The sequence below is a fragment of the Copidosoma floridanum genome, unplaced genomic scaffold, assembly GCF_036245765.1.
Source record: "Copidosoma floridanum isolate Cflo_tuat_1 unplaced genomic scaffold, Cflo_Japanese_pri ptg000008l, whole genome shotgun sequence".
Taxonomy (NCBI): Eukaryota; Metazoa; Arthropoda; class Insecta; order Hymenoptera; family Encyrtidae; genus Copidosoma; species Copidosoma floridanum.
The window spans coordinates 4,932,570-4,957,214 of NW_028321885.1; the positions used below are offsets into that span (position 1 = coordinate 4,932,570).

A 24,645-nucleotide genomic window follows, 5' to 3' on the forward strand; every position below is an offset into this window, starting at 1 on the left:
AAGTAAATTATTGTTTTTCCAGGGTCTAATTAGTTTTTTAATTTTACCCTATGAAATAAATAATATAAAATATACATCTCTTATATAGTCAGCAAGGTACACTTACAGTCATTACGAAAGGAAACCAAAAGACTTTGTTTGTAAAGTCAATAGTTTAATAACAGTAAATCTTTTTTACTATTAAGAAATTATAAATCAAACCTCAATGTCCTTGTTAGCAATAATATAAGCTCAATGGAGTATGTGAATACTATAACAGCTAATCGTACTTAATAAGTAACTGCAGTCTATTTTTCCATACAATGATAAATGAAATAAACTATAAACCTTGAACTTTATTTGACAGTTATGCTTACTATATAAGACTGTATTCAGATTTTATGTATACCTAGTACAGAATTTTTGCTTATTCTGAATCCCTAATCTCTACTTTCCTTGTTCTATTTTCGTAATTATCTCCTTTTTCTCAAAGTAGCAAAGTTCTACTCAGATGACTCGACCATCTTTCTAACTGAATACTATTAAGAGGACATAGTAATTGCCTTAAGCACACCCTAACTATTATCAAGTCCAACAGAAGGATTTTTTCAATAAACCATCAAACTTGCTGTACTGAGCATTTTTTAAATCAAAAGATACTTTACCCTTTGAGCTGGGTGGGTGGTGGCTTAGATATCATGAGAAACATTCATTATTTTCTTTTAAAAATCATACAAGTTATTTCTTGACATGCTGCAACAGCTTTGATATGAGCTTTGAAATATGTGGAATAAAAAGATTAATTGTTTTCTCAACCTCATATGATAAATTTTGATACAGTTTAAGCTGCTAGATGTATTACGTATACAGTATTAAAAAGTACACTGTTTTTAATTTCAAGTGCCATACATATTCGTATGAAATACAGCATGTATAGTACCTAATCTTGTTTATTTTGAAAGAGTTCAAGAGTGCCTTATTTTTCTAACGTAATTTTCCTTAAGAAAAAAAAATGAAAGCGTTAATAACTGCCGTTTACGTACGACCTTTTACAAAGGCTTAAATTAATATTAGACGTACCTAAGGTGTGAAACACCAAGTTATGTTTATATGTCTTGAGAAATCATTATTTTACTTAGGAATTAGTTTAATTTCTTATTCATGAACATTCTCAGAAACTGTAACTTTAGTAACTAAAAACTTGGAAACACGATAAACAATATGTGAATAATTTAGGCTAATAGTTAACAATTGTTAAAATCGTCAGTTTTATCTATACATTTTAAAAAATTAACAAAGTATTTAAAAACATGTGCTTCGAATAAAATAAGATTTCAGAATGCTGCATGATGATAAAGAAATAACTTATTTTCTCTGTAAAAAAACAATCAGCGTAGAATGTCTTTTAACAACGCAACTTAATTTACTCCATACAATACATTCAAATTTTTATTTTTAGTACCAAACAATTACATTATATAAAGTTCTTAAAATGATGTTGATGATAAGACATAAGGCCAATTAAAACTGCTGCCACTCAGCAGCATGTCACGTATTAGTGTTTGGATCGGTGTTTTACCTACAAGGCGAACGAAAAACAGCTGTTCTATAACTTGAGAAGATACTGCTCTCAGCGAGGGCAGTCTTAGTAAAAGTTTTCCAAATCTTGTTAGCTGGCTAGGATATTGCGTCCGACAGTATTCCTCTAGAGCGCATTGAGCTTTTTCTTGAAGAGATTCTATGTGAGCCACATCTGATAAGCCACATGCGTCTAAAATTAAAAAATAAAACATACTTTAGTAAGCACATTTAAAATTTACTTTTTTGAAGAAGATAATGTGGAAAATATAATGCTTAGTTTTTTAAATAAGAAGCTGAACTAAGTTATGGGATTTTGTATTACTAGAAAGCACTTTTACTTCGATATCTATTTTATCCCATCCCACTCCATAAAAGAAAGAACTTTCTCTTTGAAGTCATTCAAAAAACATCGTATTTTAAATCATCCTAAGGTTTTATTTCTACTCGAATGTAAATCGTTGTTTACATAAGCTATCTGACTTTAGCTGTTTATCAGAGAAACAGTTTTATGTGACATATAAAACTATGTTTTCTTATCACTTAAGCAGGAATACAAAAATTTAAGATAATCAACTATACGAACAACAGTTATACATTTGGACCCTTATAGTGCATCTCTATGCAAACATAGATAATACTAAGAATCTGACCCAATCTTATGTTTTAACTCATACCCTTTGAGTTCACCAATGCATCGCTAGATTGCTACAGTAAACAAGTTACTCTTAGTCAGGATATGGAAGTAACTATGAAAATACTTGAAGGATGATCATAAGTTGTGAAGAAATCGTACGATTATTAAAAAAAAAATCTTTTTTTTTAATCAGTCGATAACTTTAACAATAACTAAAAAAACTAAATACAATTACTTGTAAATTTTATTAATATCGCATACGAACATGTATAATATGTAAGCTCATAGCTTATTAGAAGTAGATGACCCAATTCTAGAGCATTTTTTCGCCGTTCAAGTGAATAGTAATAGTTCTGTGAATTCACTACGAGTGAAAATTTTCTGCATTAAAAAATGGGAAGTTTTATGTATTATTGAATAATAAGAAAAATTTTTTTGGCTAGCCCTAGCATACCCTATAAATCTATGATTGAGCCCCTATTATGAAGCTTCTTTGAGCTAAATATTTATTAAGTTAGATTGTTTGTGCATAAATCTATGTACTTGTAGATATACTATGTAATTTATCGTCTTTAAAGAAATGCTATAAAAGCACACAAACAGCTTCAATATGTGTTTCCTGTTACAAGAAATCTTACTCTTTATTTGCATGAGAATCCTAATAATAACTAGTTCCTCTATACCCAGATAGGGACTCACGTACTTTTATCTCGAGAAATATCCATACAGAATGACACTAGAATGATTCTGTAAATATTGCCTTACAGTTGTAAGCTCTTAACTTCTAACCATTTACATAAATTTATAAGATAAAATTATTTATTCAGAAAATTCCAATTTTTTTAAAGTAATTTAAAACACTTTTTCAGGATACATACAAATTAACCATGTTATAGAAAAGTAATAACTAAAACATTTTCTACTTGGTACCCAAAATTTACACTTGTTCTGAAAAGTTTATGGTTATGTATCCTATCCACTGGGGAAGAGGGCAATGCAGTTAAATTATCTTCTTCTAAGTTACAGTTACAATAGATATCTTTTGCTAAATGTTAATCAGCATCTTTTGTTAATAGATGATGCCGAATATATTATTAATTATCAATCTAGAAACTCAGACTTCTTCGACACTTCTATAAATATTCATATAGGACTTTAAGCCCTAAGATGGAGTAATAATCCGTGTGCCATTGAGTGTCTATCATAAATAGAGTAATGTTTTCTAAGTCAATTTAAACTTACAATCTGTATTCAATCATTAATAATGTAGTATAGTATGTGGGTGTTAATTGCAGGATATTGCTTAAAAGAGTAGATCCTTCATTAAAACTGAAAAAATTTATTTTCGCACTAAGTTTTTTCAAAAACTCCAGTAACTGGTTTCTTCATACCCTCGTGGATCGATATTCTATAGATTACATAGGAATTTCTACAGTTATGAGTACATGTTCTATATACTCTATGTATACGAAAATAGACATGTATAAAGTGGTTGGAAATTATGTATAAATCATATCATTTAAGTAAATTATATATCAAGTTTAATTATAAGTATATATGACGCTCTAGCTAGACTTTATAATAAATTTTTTTTAAATTGATGTACACAAATCAAAAAAAAAAGGTGTTACTAAATGAAATTTTATTAACAATTTTTTTTCTGTAAGAATGAGGTCATAAATGAACCATTTAAGTTATGTATAAAATTATTTTCTTAATTTTAACATCAACGTTTTGTAGCAATAAACTAAATGAAGAGAGATAAATGTGGCTGAACAATAATCGCCAATTTCAGGATCAATACATTGCCTTTCACTTGTATTTAAACGTGATTTTGACACAACCAAACGCAGAGTTATTTGCAAGTATGAATTATTGTACTAAGCAAAAATCAGTAAGACTACTCCATCATGTGCACTATAAATATGAGAAAATTGATGAGGGTCAATATTGCCATATACAGTAAAGCAAGAAAATATCTCAAGGGATCAAGCTGATAGGCTTTGCTGATGACATAGAATTGTACTTCACGGCAATATTCTGAGAGGAGAATGAAAACGGTAGTTGGGATAGTGTCAGAGTAACCTTAGAATTACGGTCTTGAACTATTTATCCAAAAAAACAGAGGTAGAGATGGCTCAGGGGGGGGGGGCATCTACCTGACTAGTGCAAGTGAGGCAATCTGCGTGAGCTTAGTGGTATAGTACCTGGGAGTGTGGATCAACTCTCGGCTTATCTTCTGGGAGCCCATCGAAAGAGCAGTTGACGAAGCCTCTATTATGGTTGTGAAAGTACCTACTTAATAATTACCTAAAATTTGGGGCTCAGGGCAAGCCAAAAGATGGCTTCTTGGGTGGGTCTTCCACCCAAAAATGTTGTATGCTGCAGAGATATAGGTAGATACATTGATGAGATGGAATTTCCCCTAGCGCCTTACCTCAGTATCACCCATTGGATCCCTAAGGATTATGTGCACCGGTCACACGGTCTTCTCTATCACTATTAAAGCTAAAACACAATAGATTTACGTGTTGTTACTTTAGCTGGTGTAGTAAAAAAGAGTCCTGTGCTCTGGCCAAGAAAGTGATACTGAGAGATGGAAGGAAACGTTGACAACGTAGCAACAGAAAAGGGATCAGGCTAGTGTGGGTAGATGGCCATTCCGCCTGATCCTGCACCTGCGACCATGGGTGAAGGGAGAATACGCAGATCCATTACTTCCTTACCCAGTTCCTCTCTGGATCGGGCAAGTTTAATGTCTATATCTACCAAAAATTAGTAGTAGCATAGCCCAGATGTGCTTACTGCCTAGAGTTACATGATACCGTCAAGCACACATTCTTCGTGTGCAAGATATGGCACTGTAAGCTTGAGCAGTTAAGAAGTTTGATGTAGCACCAATACCTGAAAACAAAGATAGAGAGCTGTGGACGGCTATGTCGGGTGAGCGGTTCGTCATAAAAAGGAATAGAGGAAGTTTTAATGGTAAGTAAAGTTAAATGCGGACCCACTCTGTGCTTAGTACATTAACTTTTCAGCTAAGGAAAGAGTTGAAGTCAAGTGGCATAAAAGAAGGGATACGAAGGTATTAGTGGTAAATTAGAAACATTCACAGAAACACTTACTACCTCGGTTTCTGTGGAGTGCAGAAACGTATTCTCCCTCTTTTCATAAAATAAAATATTTATATACAATATTTATGAATATAACGTTGGCAAGTAAATAAGAAAAGAATAGTAACACTGTTTGCTTAGTGATATCTTAGTCAATCTATTAATTAAGACTCGACCACAAACATGAAGTACTTTTTTGTTTGCAGGTGTAAGAACGTGATGAATTATAATAAAAACAAAAATAATTATCTTTTATCGCTTTACGATAGTGTTAACATTCAAATAAAAATATGTAGCTATTTACACACAATATTGAAAAAACTTCGAACGCTTGAAATGAATGTCAAAAATTAATCATCGAAGTTGTGTGAAAGATTTAACGAGTCATAACACAAAAGATATAAAAGATTTAATGTATTAGTATAAGTTGTTGCGAAGTAGGCAAAGCAAGGAGCTTGTGTTGCACCCAAGGGTAAGTTGACCAGGAACTTAACGAAAACGAAAAGCAGAAACACATCAAAAATATTATCGTATTAGCAAGGTATGTTCAGCCACCGTGGCACAAAGAGGAAAGACAATAACTAGATTAAATAAGTGAAGGGAATGAAACGGCAATTACGCTAAAAATTCATTTCTAGAACACTGTCTTCTGGTCTCAGCATCGAGGGCGCAGATCCTGCTAGTGCCAAAATATAAATACCGAACATTTTTAACCATACATACGCTACATCACTAAAACTTGTTTTTAAGATTTTTTTCGTGCAGTACATTACATTGAAAAAAAGCCTGTTAATTAAATAGTGCCTTAAGAAATAAGTGTTACAAAAAGTGACAAGTTCGGTATTTTATGTAGATATATTACAACTTGTTAAAAAAAAATGTTATATAAGTGTACATAAAACACATAAGGTTTCTAGAGAATAGCGTTCGTGACTAATCTTAGAACAATTAATTTTCCTCACTCATTGTGCTTACTTTAAGGAGGGAACAATAATGAAGCAAGGACATGGTGGAGACAAAACCGTTGCTCTATTTTCTGGACCCTGTGTGATTAGCTAATGGCGCATATGTTTTTAATGTAAGTGAGTATAACTGAAAAGCATAACCACTAGCCACAGAGCAAACGCATGAAGGAACCAGTAGACTAGTAGTGTATATGTACCTATACATATCTTGCTACACTGAGGTATCCCTCCTCTCCCAAGAACGCGTAGGAACGATGAAAAAAAAACCAGTGCCTACATGCGCTTTCTCTATTGCTTGCGCTTATGCTTGTGAGCTATAGACACTTGGATACGTAGGAAGTATGGATATTATGAGCCAGTAGCATAGGACTGAAAGAGAGGGCACTTCTATCGCCTCTATGCGTTAGCCCCATAATTTTTATCTCCATATGTGTATTAGTAACCTAAATTATATAAGTTTTTATATGTAAGTCTGAGAAATTCGAATTGTAATCTTGTTAAATCTCATAACTAAAAAGAGTTGTGGTATCTCCAACACTTACATTGCTGTCCAAGCCAGTGTAGCTGTTTTCTCGTTCTAACTGAATAAAGCCTAGAGGCAAAAGGATAAAGTTTTTCAGTCTATGCAAGGAGTATTAAGCATCCCCGTTAAGCCTGCAGCAGCTACTCAGACTTGCATGTGATTCTAACTGCCAGCGGATTTCTTCAGTAAGGTTTATCACCTGGGGCACTTCTTTTACAAGGATTTTCATCATGTTTGATTTTGTTGTCAAAGATCCTACTTCTAGCTGGTTTTTTTTGGGCCACCGCAGGTACTTAAGTTCTCCGATACCCTTCATACTTAAAAGGCTTTTCATTTTCCACCACTTACCAAGGTATCCAGTATGGAGAAACTACTCAGGGGTAGTAGTATAAGTAATAATAGTAGTAATTGTTTTTTATTGAAAAGGGAAACGTACTCATGTGCATCTCAAAGATAGTGGAAGTATAACTCCAAAAATTTTATTTTACTAAATGATTAATACCCACTAAAAACATCTTCATTTTGCATGGCTTATGTTCTTCCACAGAATTAAGTGAGCATTATTTCAGGGTAGAGATTTTAGTTAAAGGTGCTAATCCCTTCAAATTCTAAAATATATAAGCGTTCCTGAAAAGCCACATTTGTTATCTTGCGTTTTTCTATAGGTTGTGGTTTTTGCAAGCACCACTATATGCCTAGTACATTCCTTAGCTGATAAGAAAATTTACTTTCGTGCAGCATAAGTTTGCATTAACATATACCTTCCATTGAAGCCTTGCCTCTTTATTCATGCTGCTCTTTGGCCTTTTTGTAACTCTCTTAGCACCCTTCTAAATTTTAGGTGTTTTTCACTGCTAGCTTCGTGGTGTATGTTTCCTGTTTCGTAGAGAAATTATGGTGCTGAGTTTCCACGATCTTTCATTTAATAGTTACAGCTGCTACAACAAAAATACAACTTCAATATATTTACTTCTTGGAATTCTAAAGAGACCTCACTTTACCCTTGGCATTGAAAGCATCTAGTATCGGTAAGCTTTTTTTTTTAATATTGAGACACAGCTAACTTTCATTCTGCAAACGTGCCCTACCTGCTTTTCCGTATCTTAATCAAGAGTGAATTATGCTCTTGCTTGTTTTATATCACTTGCACTTGAAAGTAAAAACTTCGGGTATTAACTAGAGTTTTTGATAAACTGCGTAAAAAATTCCTTAATTTCTTTTTCAAAACAAAATTGTCAAAGTCTCCTACCTCAGTTGTTGTTTTACGTGTTGAAGTAATCACCTCACTTTGGCTGGCTACTAAATTCAGAAAGTGTTTGAAGAACTTAGCGCCACTCGTAACTTCTATAACTTTTAGAAAGACTTCTTTTTTTTAATAGTAAGAACACTCTAAAAAACAGCTCCTGTTTCATTAAGTATAAGGCCAGTTATATCAGGACTTCAGCAAAGGTTTGCCTTTCAGCAATTTTTACAAAGTTTTGACAGAATTTTATCTTTTCTTAAGTTGCCGTTTCAATTTCTATATTGTTTTGTATTAACTTTACATATATACATTTAGTTCTCTTGATACACATGCACAATTCCGGTTGTGTGCTGCCCTGCAACATAGTTTTGTATCAGTCTGTCTACAGTGAATACAGTTAAATCAACTTGCTGTATACACTACGTAATATGTAAGGAGGTTCGACGCTCGACGCTTTCCTATTAAGCCCTACTTTAACATTCGTAATATAGTCTGTAAATGCATAGTTTGTTACTTTCTTGCATAGTTAACAGATTATGTCATTTGTTGTTACCACTACTCTATATACTTTCAGATGTACGAAGAGCAGTTATTCATTAACCATATCCAAAATCACTATCCCGAGCTGTTAAAACTCAGCCATGCAAACCGCAATACCATACAGTCCACTACAGTCAGTGTCAAACATTTGGTCCTTCGAGCTGGATATGTAGTTGCAAGGAAATTATACACTGACTTAGTGTTAAGTAAAGTTGTGACACTGGAAGCATTATAACCTCTTAGAGTTTTGGTGAAGTGCTCGTTCTTTTTGGGGCAAAGAGATTCACTGTCTCTTAGTGCACCTTATAATCTCTTGCTTCATTCTGCGATGAGTTGAGCTTCTCACTCGCTACTTTCACCTCTTGATTTGTCATGGTGTGCGGCACCTTCACATTTTCACACACTTTGTTCCAAAAGTATCGCGCCCAAGGAGCTTAAAGTAATTACTAAGAACCAACAGGAATTAGACACGAGGATTTTCAATGTCTATGTAAATATCAAAAAACTTAGCCAGGAAAAAATTAACAGATCTGTGGTTGAAGGCCGCTTATCTCAATTAGGAATAAATTTGGAAAAATTTCAGAGGAACCGTTTTTAAATTCCGGACTTAACGGCAAGATGTGAAATAAAAATCGACTATTTAATACCAGACTGTTACGACCTAACAGAAGAAGCGTACCTTGTCTCAGTTGCATCCATAGCTGACGAATTGCAGAAATTTTCTGTTTCATTACTTCAAGATTCTACACCTACTACGTCAGTTCCGTTGGGAAGCATGCCTACAGTATCAGTACCAGTTTTCTCAAGTCAATTCTGCAATGGGCTCAAGTTTAAGGATCTATTCTTGGCATTTATTGTGCATGACACGCGCTTGAGTAACTACAAGCTCGAGAAACTATAGCAGCTTAAAATCGATGTGCAGGGTGAGGCCATAGAAATGTTAAAAATGGTTCCGATTACAGAAGCCATCAGTTTACAGAACTGAAATCTACAACTGTAATGCTAACGCAGAGCTGGAGTGAAACGAAAGCCATGTGGAAAAGGGGGGGGGGTTGTTTGGAGGGTATTGGTAGTGCTAGTTTCTCCACACGACGCACTACTTAGGTAGTGGATAGGGGTACGCTTCTATTATCTGAGGAGTGCTGAATACCCAAGGCTGGCTAGTAAAAACTATCACTAGTTGTGCATAGAAGCAAATAGCAGTTACAACGTTCTTATCATATTACTATTACATTCAACCAACATAATTATACTTACAAGCAGCTTCTAGTATCCATCAGCATTGTCACTCTCTGGTAGGTGTGGCGGCCTTGGCAGTAGATAAAGTCAGATGATGAGTTCAAGGTTATTTTAGGTAGCCGTATTTGACATGATTGTACGTTACGTAAATAAAAAAGACGTAGTAGATTGATAAGTCTTAGCTTACGACCATTAATGAGGTAACAAAGTAGCACTTTTTAGTACATTGCTTACGCCAGCCTGTTGTACGGTCTAATCAAGATGAAAAATCTTACATCATGGTTGTGTTTGCGTATTTCGTCATTAAATCACTATAACGATTAGATTATTGTTGGGTTCTTTGCAATATTATGCATATTGGTTATCTTTGCAGGACATTCATAGTAGATCAACACAAACATTTGCTCCGCACAAATAAGATTGTTACTCTTTGTACAGAACGTCACGTCAATCATTGCTGGTGGAATTAGAAACAAAAAGCAAAGGCTTAGGCTAGTTAATCGTTAACAAGCTTAAAGGAGATAAAAATGTGGACTACATATAAAAAATAAAAAATAAGAAAGAAATCAACAACCACACGACTAAGGTCTTTGTCAAGATTGTTTAAAAAATTCTAAGCTATTTATTAAATCTCCTAACAAGTTCTAGTCTGAATTGTTGAATCAATGTACATTAGGTTCTTTTTACTTTAACTAAAGCATATTTAAAGCTTGTTATAATTAAAGTGCATTTTTAGTCATTTTATAAGTGTTTTTTTTATCGCGTTTCAGCATTGGAGATTATTTTGACACAATCTATATTTAACGCAATACATAGACTTTGTAGCTCACTATAAAGCATTTTAGAATTGAATTTTTATGAGAAAGGATAAGCTTAGTAGATCTGTGCTATTAAGCTTTTATCTTTCATAGTTGAGCTTATAGTCCAAGCAAACAAGATATAGTGTTAGTATATTTATGGCAGCGCTGAGAGAGCTGACAGCAACTGCAGCCAGTTAGCCAGTATAAGCAGTGTGCGAGTTCTGAAGTACGCTTAAGATCTTAAAAAATAGTTTTGTTCTTGTTACCTTGGTCTTAATTTTGTGTTGAGCGTGGTCCCTTACATTTTGTCTTAGTATTGGTCTTGGTTTTAAAGACAAAACGAGACCAAGATCAAGATTGTCATTGGTCTAGTGGATGCTCTAATTTTAGCACACATAATGATTACGTAGCTTATCATCTATAAATATGGTTATGCTTATTTTGTATTTAAATTATACACTCTGTGTTTATAAAGTGATATAAAGCAGCAAACAAAAAAGGTACACTTGCTTGATTTAGCTTAAGAAAAAGTTAACAAGCTCGTTGGTTACGTGAACGCTAGATAGTTTATACAGCTAAGGTAACGGAGGATGGGACTAAAGTCGTTTCGCAACATTTGATCATAGCGAAAGCAGAAAGAGCTAGAACCTTCTAAATGAAGCAACTTTAGTTCAAGTACGTAAAGAAAATAGTGAGAGATGTGCAGCACTGAACGCATCAGAGATAAAAACTAGGGTGTCTCAGTGGCAAGGGGATCATGGCCTTAAGCTAAATGGGCTACAAAACAAAGATGGTTATCCTTACTAGGCAGAGTTGGTTTGGCAAAAATTCTTATGTGGACGTTATGGGTATTATGATCTGCAAAATCCTCATGGTCAGGTACTTCAAAGCGTAAGTTGACTCCTGGCTTACATTTAGGAGACACATCAGGGAAAATTGAAGAAAGGGACTTCAAAATAACAGGAGCTCCTTTGAAGCTTATGCCAAATACTGGTAGGCTACGAAAATCAAAAAGAAGTGTAATTTTATCAGGGACAAACTCTATCATATTGTGCAGCTTAAAAGTCTTGAAGGACGTGTTGATAGTGGTATGGTTCTAGAATTGCTTTAAAACTGTACAGCAAGTAAAGGCCCCATAAGTAACTTGCACGTACTATATGATATCTTTGACTGCGATGACTGTGATTGGGAGAACCGTATCCATCGTTCTTGTTGCACAGGAGCGAAAAGCCATGTTTTTGTAAGGAGAGGTTGAGTTGGACGATGTCAATGGCATGAAATGCTAACAGCTACCAATGGCAATCCATGGCTAGGTTAACTATTACCTCATCGGGCTCTTCTCGTTCCATGGATTACTTATCGCATATCTTTACCACATAGCAGTAAGAGCAACATCTAGTTGTAATAACTGTCTTGGGGTTAACGATACAGCAGATTATCTTGCCTTTTAGTGGATGAGGTGGTGTGAGGAGCTGAAGCAGCAAAAAAGCCGTTTAAATAAGGTCATTAGTCTTTAAAACATTGTCAGCTCCATATAAAGTGATGCTAACGCCTGCAAGACTTTCAAAGAATTTGCTTCGACGGTTCTCAAGGAGTAAGTGAGGAAGTGAACTTATTTAACTTTTCTTTAAAATTTGTGCAACCCCAAGTTGCTGTAAAAATTTATCTTTTCATCGAGGCTAAGCATTAATTAAAATATGCTGCTTGCAAATAATACAGCCCTCAAAGGAGTACTAAACATGGGTGCTGATTCTCAGAGATCCCGGTTTTTTTTTTGAACTTGAGAGGATTGTTACTTTTAGCAGCTAATGACAAGCTTGCTTGCTTATGCGTATTCAATATGTGATTATTATCCATGGAATTAGGATGGATGGTAATGGGGTGTTGCTTTAATAAAGATATGAATATTTAATAAATACACAATAGTACATTTACATCAATTGTTCAAGCTGATAACATTTCTAATATTGAATTGTTTTTAGCACATATTACCTGTCACATAATCTTCTACCCTCATCATTAGTTGCGCGTAAAAGAACGACATAAGGGCATAAAATAAATAGAAACAATTTGATTCAAAACTCTTTTGGTGATCACATGAATCGGATGATTATCATTTTGTCAGTTAAGTATTCTGCAAAATAATGATAACGTATATGATAAATAATTAAAACAAAATTGATAACATTATTTTTACAGGTTTCATTTTTAAAAAATCCTGAATAAACATATAACGTTGTTACAGAATTGCGTAAATTTAAATTGATGAAGTAATAGTTGAAAGGTACGTTCTTATTGTTTTTCAACAATAGACTATTCAATAAGGATAACAAATTTCCAAATTAATCCACGAGTAAATTATCTTATAAAATAAGAAAAAAGGAGTTAAATATGCGTGAAAGTAGATAAACAGGGCGGGGACTGGCCCAGGGGCAGTCCCCGCTTAAGAGCTAGAACAATCTTGTGTTAGTCTCCTAGCACAGTTTCGGATCAGTCCTCGCCCAGGAGCTGGAACAGTGCCAGCTTTGAGCCTTGATCTACGAGAGCTGCTACTCAAGTTACTACTGGTTGGGTTATGTGACATATTGACCTTTACTCTGAGGTTGCTAGTGAATAAATGAGCTTAACGTCTAACTGTAGTTTCTTTTATAGTGATCTACTTCATTACTGTCTTAAAGATCATACCCGTACCACATTCTACATAAGTTTTACCATCCGCACTCAATGAACTGTACTGGATAATGTGATTATGTAAAATTAAGCAATAGGCTAAAATTTTCATGAGACTCAAACTTTCAACGATTTATTTTTGTTCCGAAAAATCGATAACAATATAGCCTAGTAGCCTTCCTATTCAAACGCTGGGCAGCACCCTTATAGCATTATACTGGCGTTACGTGTGCGCTCCTACTATGTATGTAAGTAGCAGCTACACTGCTGTAAGATCATATTAGTGGTAGCTGCACTCTTTAAAATCACATACATCCAATTTCTACAAATAGTATTATGAATTGCGATGAAAATTATTCTGAATCATGTTATTCCTAAAAGTTCTTTTGCATGCTAAAAGTACAAGTTGCTACTGCACATTAGTAGCTTTAACACTGTAAGGAGTGTGTGCATGTGCGCGTGTGTGTGGGTGTGCGCGCACGCGTGCAGTAAATGCTACACCATAGAGAAGCTGTTTGAGTAAGCGGGCACACTTATGCCTCACATGATCAAGTACAGGTACAAGTGCTCGTGATCAGCTATGCTTAAGAAAATACAGATAATAGCAAGCAACAATGAATTTCTTATGTTACAAAAAGTCCATCGACTTTTATCTTTAAAGTATTACACAGACAATATTAAGAATAACATATACATTCCTTTCTAATAGGTATTATAAATCGAAATAAAAATTATGAAAAAAGCATGTATTATAGAATTTCATATTGCAGCTGCTTATTATTTTGAAGAAGTAAGATATAACGTCTAAAGATTTTTACAACATCCGTAACCAAGAATTAAAGATCTTTTCTAAATGTTGTATGCAATCAGGTATTATGAGCATTTGAATTTATAATATTTGTTTGAATTATAAATTATGTAACACATTAAATTTAGTATCACGAGAAAAAACTCTAACTTGATTAACAACTATTTGCTACTATAAAGTATGTTTACAATATTTCCAAATTTTATGTGCTATCAAATATAATAAAGCATTCAAATTTATGAAAATTGTTTGAACTATAAATTATTTAACATGTTGAGTTTCATATGTATTGAAGAAAAAATTGTTCTAGAACGTATTGAGTAGTTCGTGGGATTCACCGAATCAGCTTCTTAGATAGTGGTGTATGGATATGCTACTCAATGCATTGATAGTGTCTATAAACTTAATCATTTCTTATACCTTAATACATGGTGTGATGGAGAAGTAGTGGATGGGATTTACTGAATGGGATTAATTGGACAGAATTCCATAAAAATATTTTGGGAATCTACCTCAAATATGGTATAAATACCGTTGCTGGACCATCGCTAATCATTATACTTTTGAGTTGTCAAAGAAGATGAGATCCATCGAGCAAGACGATCAGACCCTACCCTGGCTCGAGACCTCTTTGTCGGAGTGGAATCAAGGCAACTCTCTAAAATACAATGATAATGGTAAGCATACACCTTAAAATAAGTTTGAAAATTGAAAATGTTTTATTATATGTAAATTTTTTATTTACAGATGGAAGTGAAAACAACAGGGAGAGGAGAGCTCCATCCCTGGCTAATATAAGTAAGTCTTACATTATATGGGCGTGTGTGTATATTTAAAAGAAATTGTTTTGAAACTAAATTCAAGACTTCCTTTTTATTAAATGATATTTTTTTTTATGTGGTTATTAAAGTTTCGATGTGTGTTGCTGAATTAATAATTTTACAGATCGTACAGCTTAAAATAAACTACCACTTCCACTACGTACACTTTCACCACCTTTACCATCAATATCTGTAGTTTTAGGCTCAGAGCTGATGGCATAAGTATTACACAATACGAATTATCTAAAAATGACTGCCCGAACTACAGTATCAGGTAAATTTAAATTGTTTTAAATTTTACAATATTTTCATCGTATTGATGTAACTTTATACATTAAATGATGATTTGTAGTTTTGTCGACTTTATTTTTTACTAACTTGTGCTTTATTTTTTTTTGGTAAGGAAGCTACTTCAGTCAAACAACACATTTATAAAACTTGGTGAGAGTCATAGATTTATCCAATCTGTCTCGAAGATAAAAAAATCAGTGATTTACAAAAATGGGCTGCACGAAGGGAGTGACATCGACTGACAGGTCAATGTATTATCCCACCACCAAAAAGTATATTTCTATTTACCGAGGCAAAGAAAGAAGAGTTATTAAAAAATTTAAACAAAATAAGCAGAAAGAGGGAACAAAAAAAATTATATGTATCATACATGATTAACCTGTTAGAATAATTACAAGACCAATGAATCCTGTAATAAAAATAATATTTTTGAATGTTATAGTAATTTGAATGAAAAAACAAAAAATTTGTAACAATGCAATAATTTAAATAAACTGATGTAATTTAAATGAACCATCTTATCATCAACCTTTTTGCAAAGAATTTTTTTCAAATTTATCATTAGCATAAAACTTAAGGAGTTAATATTATATTTTTACTTAATTATTGAACACTTTGAGAAATTGAAATTTGTATGAAATAAAAAGAGAGAGAAAGTAGGAGCCTCAACCTCCTCTCCTACCTGTAAGAAACAACCATTTAATTTTTCTTTTCAAATCTCTGTCTTTTTAAATCAATTTTTTTTTTTATTTATTAACATTTATTTACACATTTTAAAGGGAATTATGAATACCAACTTCATCGAACCCTTTGTCTTCTTCTCCATTTTTTCGCTTTTCACGTTGAATCATCCAATATATCATTGCATATGCATTTTTAACAGCACATGCACCATCCCAACACAAAGGATGATTTGAGCAAATCACAGAACCATCTTTTGAAATTCTTTTGTTAGAGAGGCAACCGTGGTCATTATTATTTATAATGCTATTGAAAAATAAAAATCAGACATTTTACAAATAAATTTTTTATAATGTAATTCTTAATTTACTTTTTGTCAAGCGTCATTTTTTCCATCCACTTTTTTTTTCCTGAACCCTTAACACTTATCCAACTTGCATCTTTTGATGCCTCTTGTAGTACACGAGTATGACTTTCATTTAAGACTATACCCAAACTCCACGCAATTCCATGATAATTTTTGTCCAACCAATTATTCATACAACATTTTTCAGTATTTAAATCTATCCACTTACATGGTGGTTGAAAGTAGTAGACTCTAGATTAAGCATCCTCTTCTTCATATTTAATGATGGCAAGCTCCTTGGGGATAAGATTGTAAGGTGACCTCAGGAAGCCTTGAATATCAATGATATACTTCATGGTCTTCTTCGTAAAAAGCACTTGGCCAGAGAAAAAATGATCTGTACTCCAGCTCTCTTTGGATTCAACCGAAATTTTCGAGCACTTCTGCTCATATTTATATCCCCGCATATTAATGAGACATACAGATGCGTGCCCAGCAGTTGATAGTAGGGGCTGTGGTGATGCTGGCTCGATGTGATAATGGGATCCCCCATTTGATGGATATAAAAGAAGCAAGGGTAGCTTGAAAAAATCAGTCCAGGCATCGCAGACGAGCAAGCAGCCTCGGTGCTGCAGCTCTAATACAAACAACTCCAACTGAACTGGAGAGAAGGAGGCAGCCTGCTTAGGAAGTATCATTGACCTGACTGGAATGTTTTATTCATACGGTATCATCAAGGAGGTAAATATTATATTAGAAAGGTATCGTGTATGAAGAAGGTATGTTTATGTATGAACTTTTAAACTGTGACATCATTACACTGTGTAAAAAGGATTTTCTTTCTTTTAGGATAATATACAAAATTCCTGACCTATTAGTTTGTTATCTAATGGTATGTATATTTAAATTATTTCCCATCATCTTTTATCTCTCTTATGATCTTCATAATATATTATTTTGTTTTATAGACATCATGAACGTTCAGTACTTTAAGTACACCACAGCTTTGCTGCTAAAAGTCTTAAGGCAGATTACTCAAGCAGATTATGAAGACCTACGAAGATGGTTAGAGTTGACCAACCCATTGCTTGAAGCGTTGGAAAAGCATGTCATAACATTATTACCTAGAGAAGAAATGAAGACCTGCTAATCTATCTGGGCTACTTTGTTCTGCTTTCAAGACAAGTTCAGCAGTTCACTAAGAAAGACCGGAGAAGAGTTACAACAGCAGTGCAGTGATACTGAACAAAATAGTGCATATTATCCTAGTGTGCAGAACAGTGTAGAGTGAAAAGATTTACGATCAGCATTCAAAAACCGTGTAGCTACTGGTGTAAAAACGAATTGCGGACACATTAACATTGCTTCTTTCCTAAACGTTACCGTAGCTCTCATTGTTAGCAAAGTTAGAAGTGCCTTAGAACAGCATAATGATTTAAAAATTAATCCCAAACTGGCCACGGAGTACACAATACAAAAGAATGATGTAGAAATCATTGATCAAAAGCATTTTAATACTAAGAATTTTGAAATTTTAAGGTCAACTAACATAAACGATGACGATTGGTTTAATTTGAACATGAAACAGCCTATCATTCATCAGATGGAAGAGTTTCAAGAAAGAGACTCTGGCTGGACACTACAGCAGATAATTAGTTTGACAGTTAATATTAACAAATTCAATTCAATGAAGGCAAGTTCATATGTTGAACTACCAAAAGATATAATGATAAGAAAAGCATGTAGGAATGTTCGAAACAATGATAATAAGTGCTTTATGTGGGCAGTCCTGACCACACTCAATCCCATGGATAACAATACTCAGTGAGTAAGTCATTATCGAGCATATAAAAATGAACTTAATTTCAATAGAATAGAGTTCCCAGTTTCTCCCAAACGAATTGAAAAATTTGAGAAACAAAATCCTGTCTGTATTAATGTGTATATGCTGTGGAAATATAGTGATAAACATACAGTATCACCATGTCACATTACCTCCACGAAAAAAAATAGTCATATTAACCCACTTTTCCTGAAAAAATTTTACATTGATAAAAATTATGAAGAAGAAGACAATCAGAATGTTCCAAAACTAAAAAATCACTATGTATAGATAAAAAATCTGTCAAGATTAGTAGTACATCAAATATCAAAGAAATAAAGAAGATGGTAGAGTGTGATATTTGTTTACATTTCTTCACACTGAAGATAAGCTCAAAATGCATGAACTTGAGTGCAATGATAACATAAACAAGTGTCGACTAAAGTTACCAAGTGAAGGAAACAATATTCTTAAGTTTAAAAATTTTAATTCAGCAGAAAAAGTCCCTTATGTCATTTGTGCGGACTTTGAGTGCTTACTTAAGCCCGTAGGGAATGATGTACGTACATTTCAGAAGCATCAAGCCTATAGTATAGGGTATTACATGAAATGCAGCTTCGATGACAGCCAATCAGTTTACAAGAGTTACCGAAGAGAAAATAATGCGGAAACTTGAGCAGGGTAGTTTATTCAAGAACTGAAAGCTGGTGCAGAGTATTTGCAACAGATATATGAGAATCCAAAGCCAATGAACTTGACTCATGCAGAAGAAAATGAGCTTAGACAGACTAAAGCTTGTAATGTTTGTAGTAACTCATTCAAAAAAAATTAAAAGAAAGTACGAGATAATTGTTATCTGATTGGAAAATTTATAAGTGCTGCACATGAAAGTTGCAACATCAACTACCAGAATTCACGATTTATACCAGTGATCTTTTACAACCTAACAGGTTATGATTCACACTTCATTATCAAAAAGCTGAAAATTAGTGAAGACTTTCAGAGACGTGACCTGCTGAATATGAAAAGGAATACATTTTTTTTATAGAGTTTATTGAGGACAGTGATATAAATTTTTGATTTATCGATTTGCTCCGATTCATTCCCTCCTTCTTGGAAAAATTAGCATCATATTTAGATGAGTATAAAATTACTAACAGTGAATTTTGTCGTGTATATAGTAAAGAAAGTTAGTTCTTTAAAGAAGCTAAAAGAAAAAGTGCTGCCATCTAAAGATGATTTTTATAGTAAGTTAAGCGATAGTGAAATTTTAGTTTTCTACTACACCACACCTGGTCTAATGTGGGACGCCGTGTTGAAGCTCTTTCAAGTCGAATTAGAGCTGCTTAACGACATAGATATACTCCTGTTCGCAGAAAAAGGTATCGGAGAAGTTGTAAGTCAATGCTGTAACCGCTACGCCATAGCTAAAAACGAATACATGGGAAAATATTATAATCCTGAGAAAGAGATCAAATACCTCATGCACTTTGATGCAAACAACTTGTATGGGTGGGCAATGACACAAGCATTACTCAAAGGTGATTTCCAATGGATTGATTACATCACAGAGTCAAACATTCTTAATATATCAGATGATTGGCATAGATGCACACTAGAAGTAGATTTAGGGTATCCAACAACTATCTATGATGATCATAAGGATTACCCTCTCTGCCCACAACATATGGCTCTGCCTCACTCCAAGCAGCACAATCTCATGACAACTTTGTGAGATAAAGAGCGCAACGTCATACATTACAAAATATTAAAGCAGTCTGTAACACATGGACTAGAACTTCAAAAAGTTCATGGATTTCTACGTTTTCGAGAAAGTTTATGGCTTAAACCGTACGTAGATCTTAACACGGAGAAGTGGAAACAGAGTAAAAATGTGTTCGAAAAGCTCTTTTTCAAACTTATAATTAATGCCATGTATGGTAAGACCATGGAGAATGACTGTAAGCGAGTAGATGCCAAGCTAGTGAACGAGTGGAAAGGGCGATATGGTCCGGAAATACTCATTGCTCGACCAAACTTCCACAGTCGCTCAATCTTTGCAGAAAATCTTCTGGCTATTCAACTCACACGCACGGAGATCAATGTGAGGAAACCAATTTATATTAGTTTAAGTATACTCGATGTATCAAAGACTCTTATATACGACTTCCACTATTTATATATGAGTCAACGATTTGACAAATGTAAGTTACTGTTTACTGACGCTGACAGCTTGATATATGAGATTTGCGGACAGAATGTCTACAATATTATGAAACAAGACATCGAGAGATTTTATACATTAGATTCTTCACTGACTAATTAGTTAAATCTACCCTTGGCAAACAAGAAAGTCATTAGAAGGATAAAAGATGAATGTTGTGATAATATCATGATGGAATTCATTGGAGTACTAAGTAAGATGTATTGCATCCGTGTGCAAAATAAAAAGCTGATTAAAAAGGCAAAGAGTGTTCAATCAGTTGTTGTGAAGACCAAAATCGGTTTTAAAGACTACTGAAACTGACTCTTTAATAAGTCTACAGTTATATGTCAGCAAAAAAATATTCTCTCTAGGTTATGACAAACGTCAGATATTCCCAGACAACACAAATACGCTACCATGGGGCTGTATCTCTCAAGATGACAAGATTAGAAAAGAAATTCAGGGAAACGTGGTGGGAGAAGAAATGAAGGTAGAAACAGTTGAATGAGGAAAAGAAGAGAAAGAAGAAGAGCTACATCCTCCAGCTGAGCTCATTTTATTACTTGACAAGCTTCATCTACTTCCAGATGACGAAGACCGAGCTACGCTTCAGATACCCATTAAAAGGAAAAAAGTGGGAGAAGTCAATGAGAAAGGGAAAAAGGTGGGAAAAGTCAATGAGGAAAGGTTAGATGATATGGAGGACAAAAAAGTGGGAAAAATAAGTGAAGATAATAAAAAAGTGGGGACAAGACTCGAGCGGGTATATAAGCAGCCCAGTTTAGTTCCAGAGATCATTCAGTTGTCTAGCCAGCTTCAGGACAGACAGTCTCGCTTCAAGCAGCCAAGACTTTAATAACCGCTTTTTTTGTGGTAAGTATTGTGTTACTACCTTATGGTAACGTTTTAACTAACGTATAATCATTATCTTAGAAAATAAATTTTATATCACTTAACCGTATTGTGGGCAATACCTACCTGCCAACAAATAAGTTGTCACATCTAGAGGTTAAAAAGAAGTACCCAGAGACTAATGTTAAGCGTGTAACTACAATGTATGGTCGTAAGATAGTCGTTACCATCATCAAAGAGTTTCAGCTCTTTCTACCTGATTGAGTCTCAAAAGCTCTTGTAAATGATGAGAAGTTATTTAATGAACTATGCGAAATGGTTACTAAACTAAATTTATTTACTAAACATTCAGGTGATGGTAAATTTGAGTTCCGGTCGTTGCATTCATAAATGTATTTGTAAATGTAATAAATAAATTTAGAAATAAACTTGTTTGTAAAAGTGTACATAAATATTCAATAAATTGATAGAGAAGGATATGAAGTGGTAGCATGGTGGTTGAACCACACAGATAAGAGTAGTGGTTGGGACTCTTATCGCTTCTCTATAATTATAATTCATTAAATATCTGATTTCATTTTGTATTTTAAATCTTATCTGAAATCATTTTTGTATTTACTGATTTTATAATGGTCTTTTGCCTGCTCTGTGCCCTATCAGTGTCAGTAAAGAAGTGTTTTAAGTAAATTAAAAATACTTTATTCTTATTAATTATCAAATTTTTTATTATGCTATAAAAAAAAGTTATTAATAGTTATTGCATAAAATATTAAGAAACATATCTGTATTATAAAGCTAAAACAAAATTGTTATTTGTTTCATGCGAACAAATAATTTGAAAGATAACATTCGTATTAAATGTTCTCAAAAAAAAGCAGGCATGTATAGACAGTAGATATATCCACCAAGATAAGTATATTGAATAGAAAGATTGAAACATTATTTGATTTAATACACCGTCGAGACTATCTTTATAAACAACCTTAGTTTTAGAAGTTCTTTTTATAATGAATCTTATTGTTATCTAAATGAAAACTGATGAGACAGAAGGGAACACAAATTAAAGTAATTTTTAAGTTAAGGTAAACTGCCGACAAATATAAGAATAACGGGTATTTATGGAAATTTTAATTTTTTTTATGAAAAGAGTCGAGAAATCAGCTTCTCGTATCCCTACTACAAAATTAACTCCTAAAAAATTATAAGATAGCTTGGAGGGCTTAAGGTAGCTGTTGGAGTAAGTAATCTACATTAACCATACGATAAATTGTTTACAACCATAAGATAAACAAAACATTTTTATTTTTTTTTTATACGTATACTATAGTTTTATACGTCCAGCTTCTAATAAGAGCTCTACTTGTGGGCACTGCATAGCTCTTTCTCAAAGAAAATTGCATGGTGAAAAAGCAGATGTGTAAGTTCACAGAGGTACTTGCCTAAAAAAGTAGTACTGGCCGGGAATCAAACCGCAGTCTCCTGCGTGCTGACCCATATTCTAGCTGACTGAACCACCACGCGCTTATTTACAATGCATTTCAAGTTTAAGTGGAGTGATGTGGAGGAGTACTGTAAGGTTAGAAAATCGTCTCATATGTTCTGATTCATATTATATTTTTATTCAAATAGGATAATTATAACGTTTTCTGAAGATACGTTTCTGGGGAGGGGTAGATGAAAGGATGGAGAAGGGCCACTGAAATAGCAATGAAGGCTGTAGTGGGGGGGTGGGGTGCTTATACGTTTTTGTTGGATTAAATTTATAAAGAAATATAGACAATTTTTCCTTGTTTTGCGGAGGGCTTTGGGGGACAATGAAAGATGTGGGAATGTGTGGACCCGACCGATTAACTTTATAGTATAGGATATAATATATATATGCATCAAGGTACACTGGTTTAAGGAGTTACTACATATTTTTAGAACAAATCGTTTTTTTTTCCTTTTAAGTAATGGAATTTCTTGGTGACAACTAATTAAACTGTAAGTTCATTCCACATACTATTTCTTTTTAAAGAATCTCGTGTTTAAGCTGCTTTACAATGTAAAGATAATTGGTTTAACAAAAATTTTTAAAAAGAACTGTAATTTTACTGTAGTATAACTAGTATCTCAAGTGACCCTAATCAATTTATAATATTAATTAAAATTCTTAGTTTTAAAACAGTTAATAGAGAATCTTTATTTAACACTGCAACCATATGTTACTTTTTTTTCTTTTGTCTCAAATAAAAAAATTACAATAATGTATCACATTTTATCCACTTGACCTTACAATAATTACTACGTGTATTTTTTTCTATTCATTAGTTTTTCTTTCTTTTATTAATTTTTGTCTCTTCTGTTGGGGTGCGTACCTATACCAAGTACTCACTGACAAAAAACTGTACAGTAACGTAACTCACTGGAATTACCATGTTTGCAAATGTATTCAAGTAAGTATCAACATGAGCATTGACGTATTTGGACGTAAGCTGGGTATGACTGTAGGTAGTAGATAAGGTCCCCCTGGTATCGGATATCAAGTTACTGCAGATGGACAGCATGATTTAGGAAACAAAAGATTGTGCAATAGTGTATCAGCTATCGAGCGAAAGGATGCCATGAATATTAATTATTTTAATAAAGAAAAAAAAGTTGTTATGAGTGAGCTACATATAATAAATCTAATGTTATATCATTGGAAAGACTCATTTGTTGCAAAAATAGTAAACTAGAAAAGAAAAATTACTACTATAAAAAAAATGTTGTCTCAGATCTCTCATAAATCACTACCAAGACGACATTTTTTAGCTGGTACAACCTATCTAAATCAGTGCATACTTTGCTCAGTTATGATAATATAAACCTACGTGTGCAATAATAATAAAAACTTATACAGAGCTTGCGAGCTTTTTTTTTTTACCAAATTAACAAAAAAAACCTAAAGAAAATGTAAAATTATGTTGTACAACTTTGAGTTTATACAATGTTCTCCAGATACATTATTCCATACTACCAACAGCATAGTGAGCTTAAAAGAAAAAGAGCCAACAGTCTCAACTCTATAAGCTGATTTTAATTGTGTCTGGCCATTGCGAAATCGCAAAACATTAGCAGAAAAAGTTTCTAGCAAAAACTCTTTTTTGCCATACCCTTCAGGGATAATACATAAGTATCGTAGTAATCATATTTATGATTTATCAAATATGTTTGAAATGATTGTGAAAAAATCAGTAATTCTAAACCCTGTTACATCGATTATCCAAATTGTCTAACAACAGAACAACTATCCACTGACTCATGTTATTGTTGTTTTCGAAATTCCACTACTATAGACCCGTTATGTGTGAGAGTACACCAACAATCTCAAATGAGTGACCTTGAGAACAAGTCTGATAGAAGTGAATTTTGCATTTTACTTTCCCTTCGCCCCACCCCCTTGCCATACATCTGGTCTCTATCATACCACACCACACTGTACATTTTTTATTTTATAATTTTTATTTCTTTGTCGTGTAACTATGAGCAGTCCCGTTATATAGAATTCAA

The 24,645-nt window shown here is 33.6% G+C and overlaps 1 protein-coding gene across 1 annotated transcript in view; it reads right to left on the reverse strand.

Moving 5' to 3' along the window:
* Window positions 1-1,410: 1,410 nt before the first annotated feature.
* Window positions 1,411-24,645, reverse strand: part of LOC106645729 (COUP transcription factor 2) — a 372,603-nt gene continuing 349,368 nt past the window's right edge. The window contains exon 4 of the mRNA XM_089589197.1: window positions 1,411-1,750. Within this exon, the coding sequence (XP_089445323.1) occupies window positions 1,467-1,750 (284 nt within the window). The 3' untranslated portion in view covers window positions 1,411-1,466. The remainder of the gene's footprint in view (window positions 1,751-24,645) is intronic.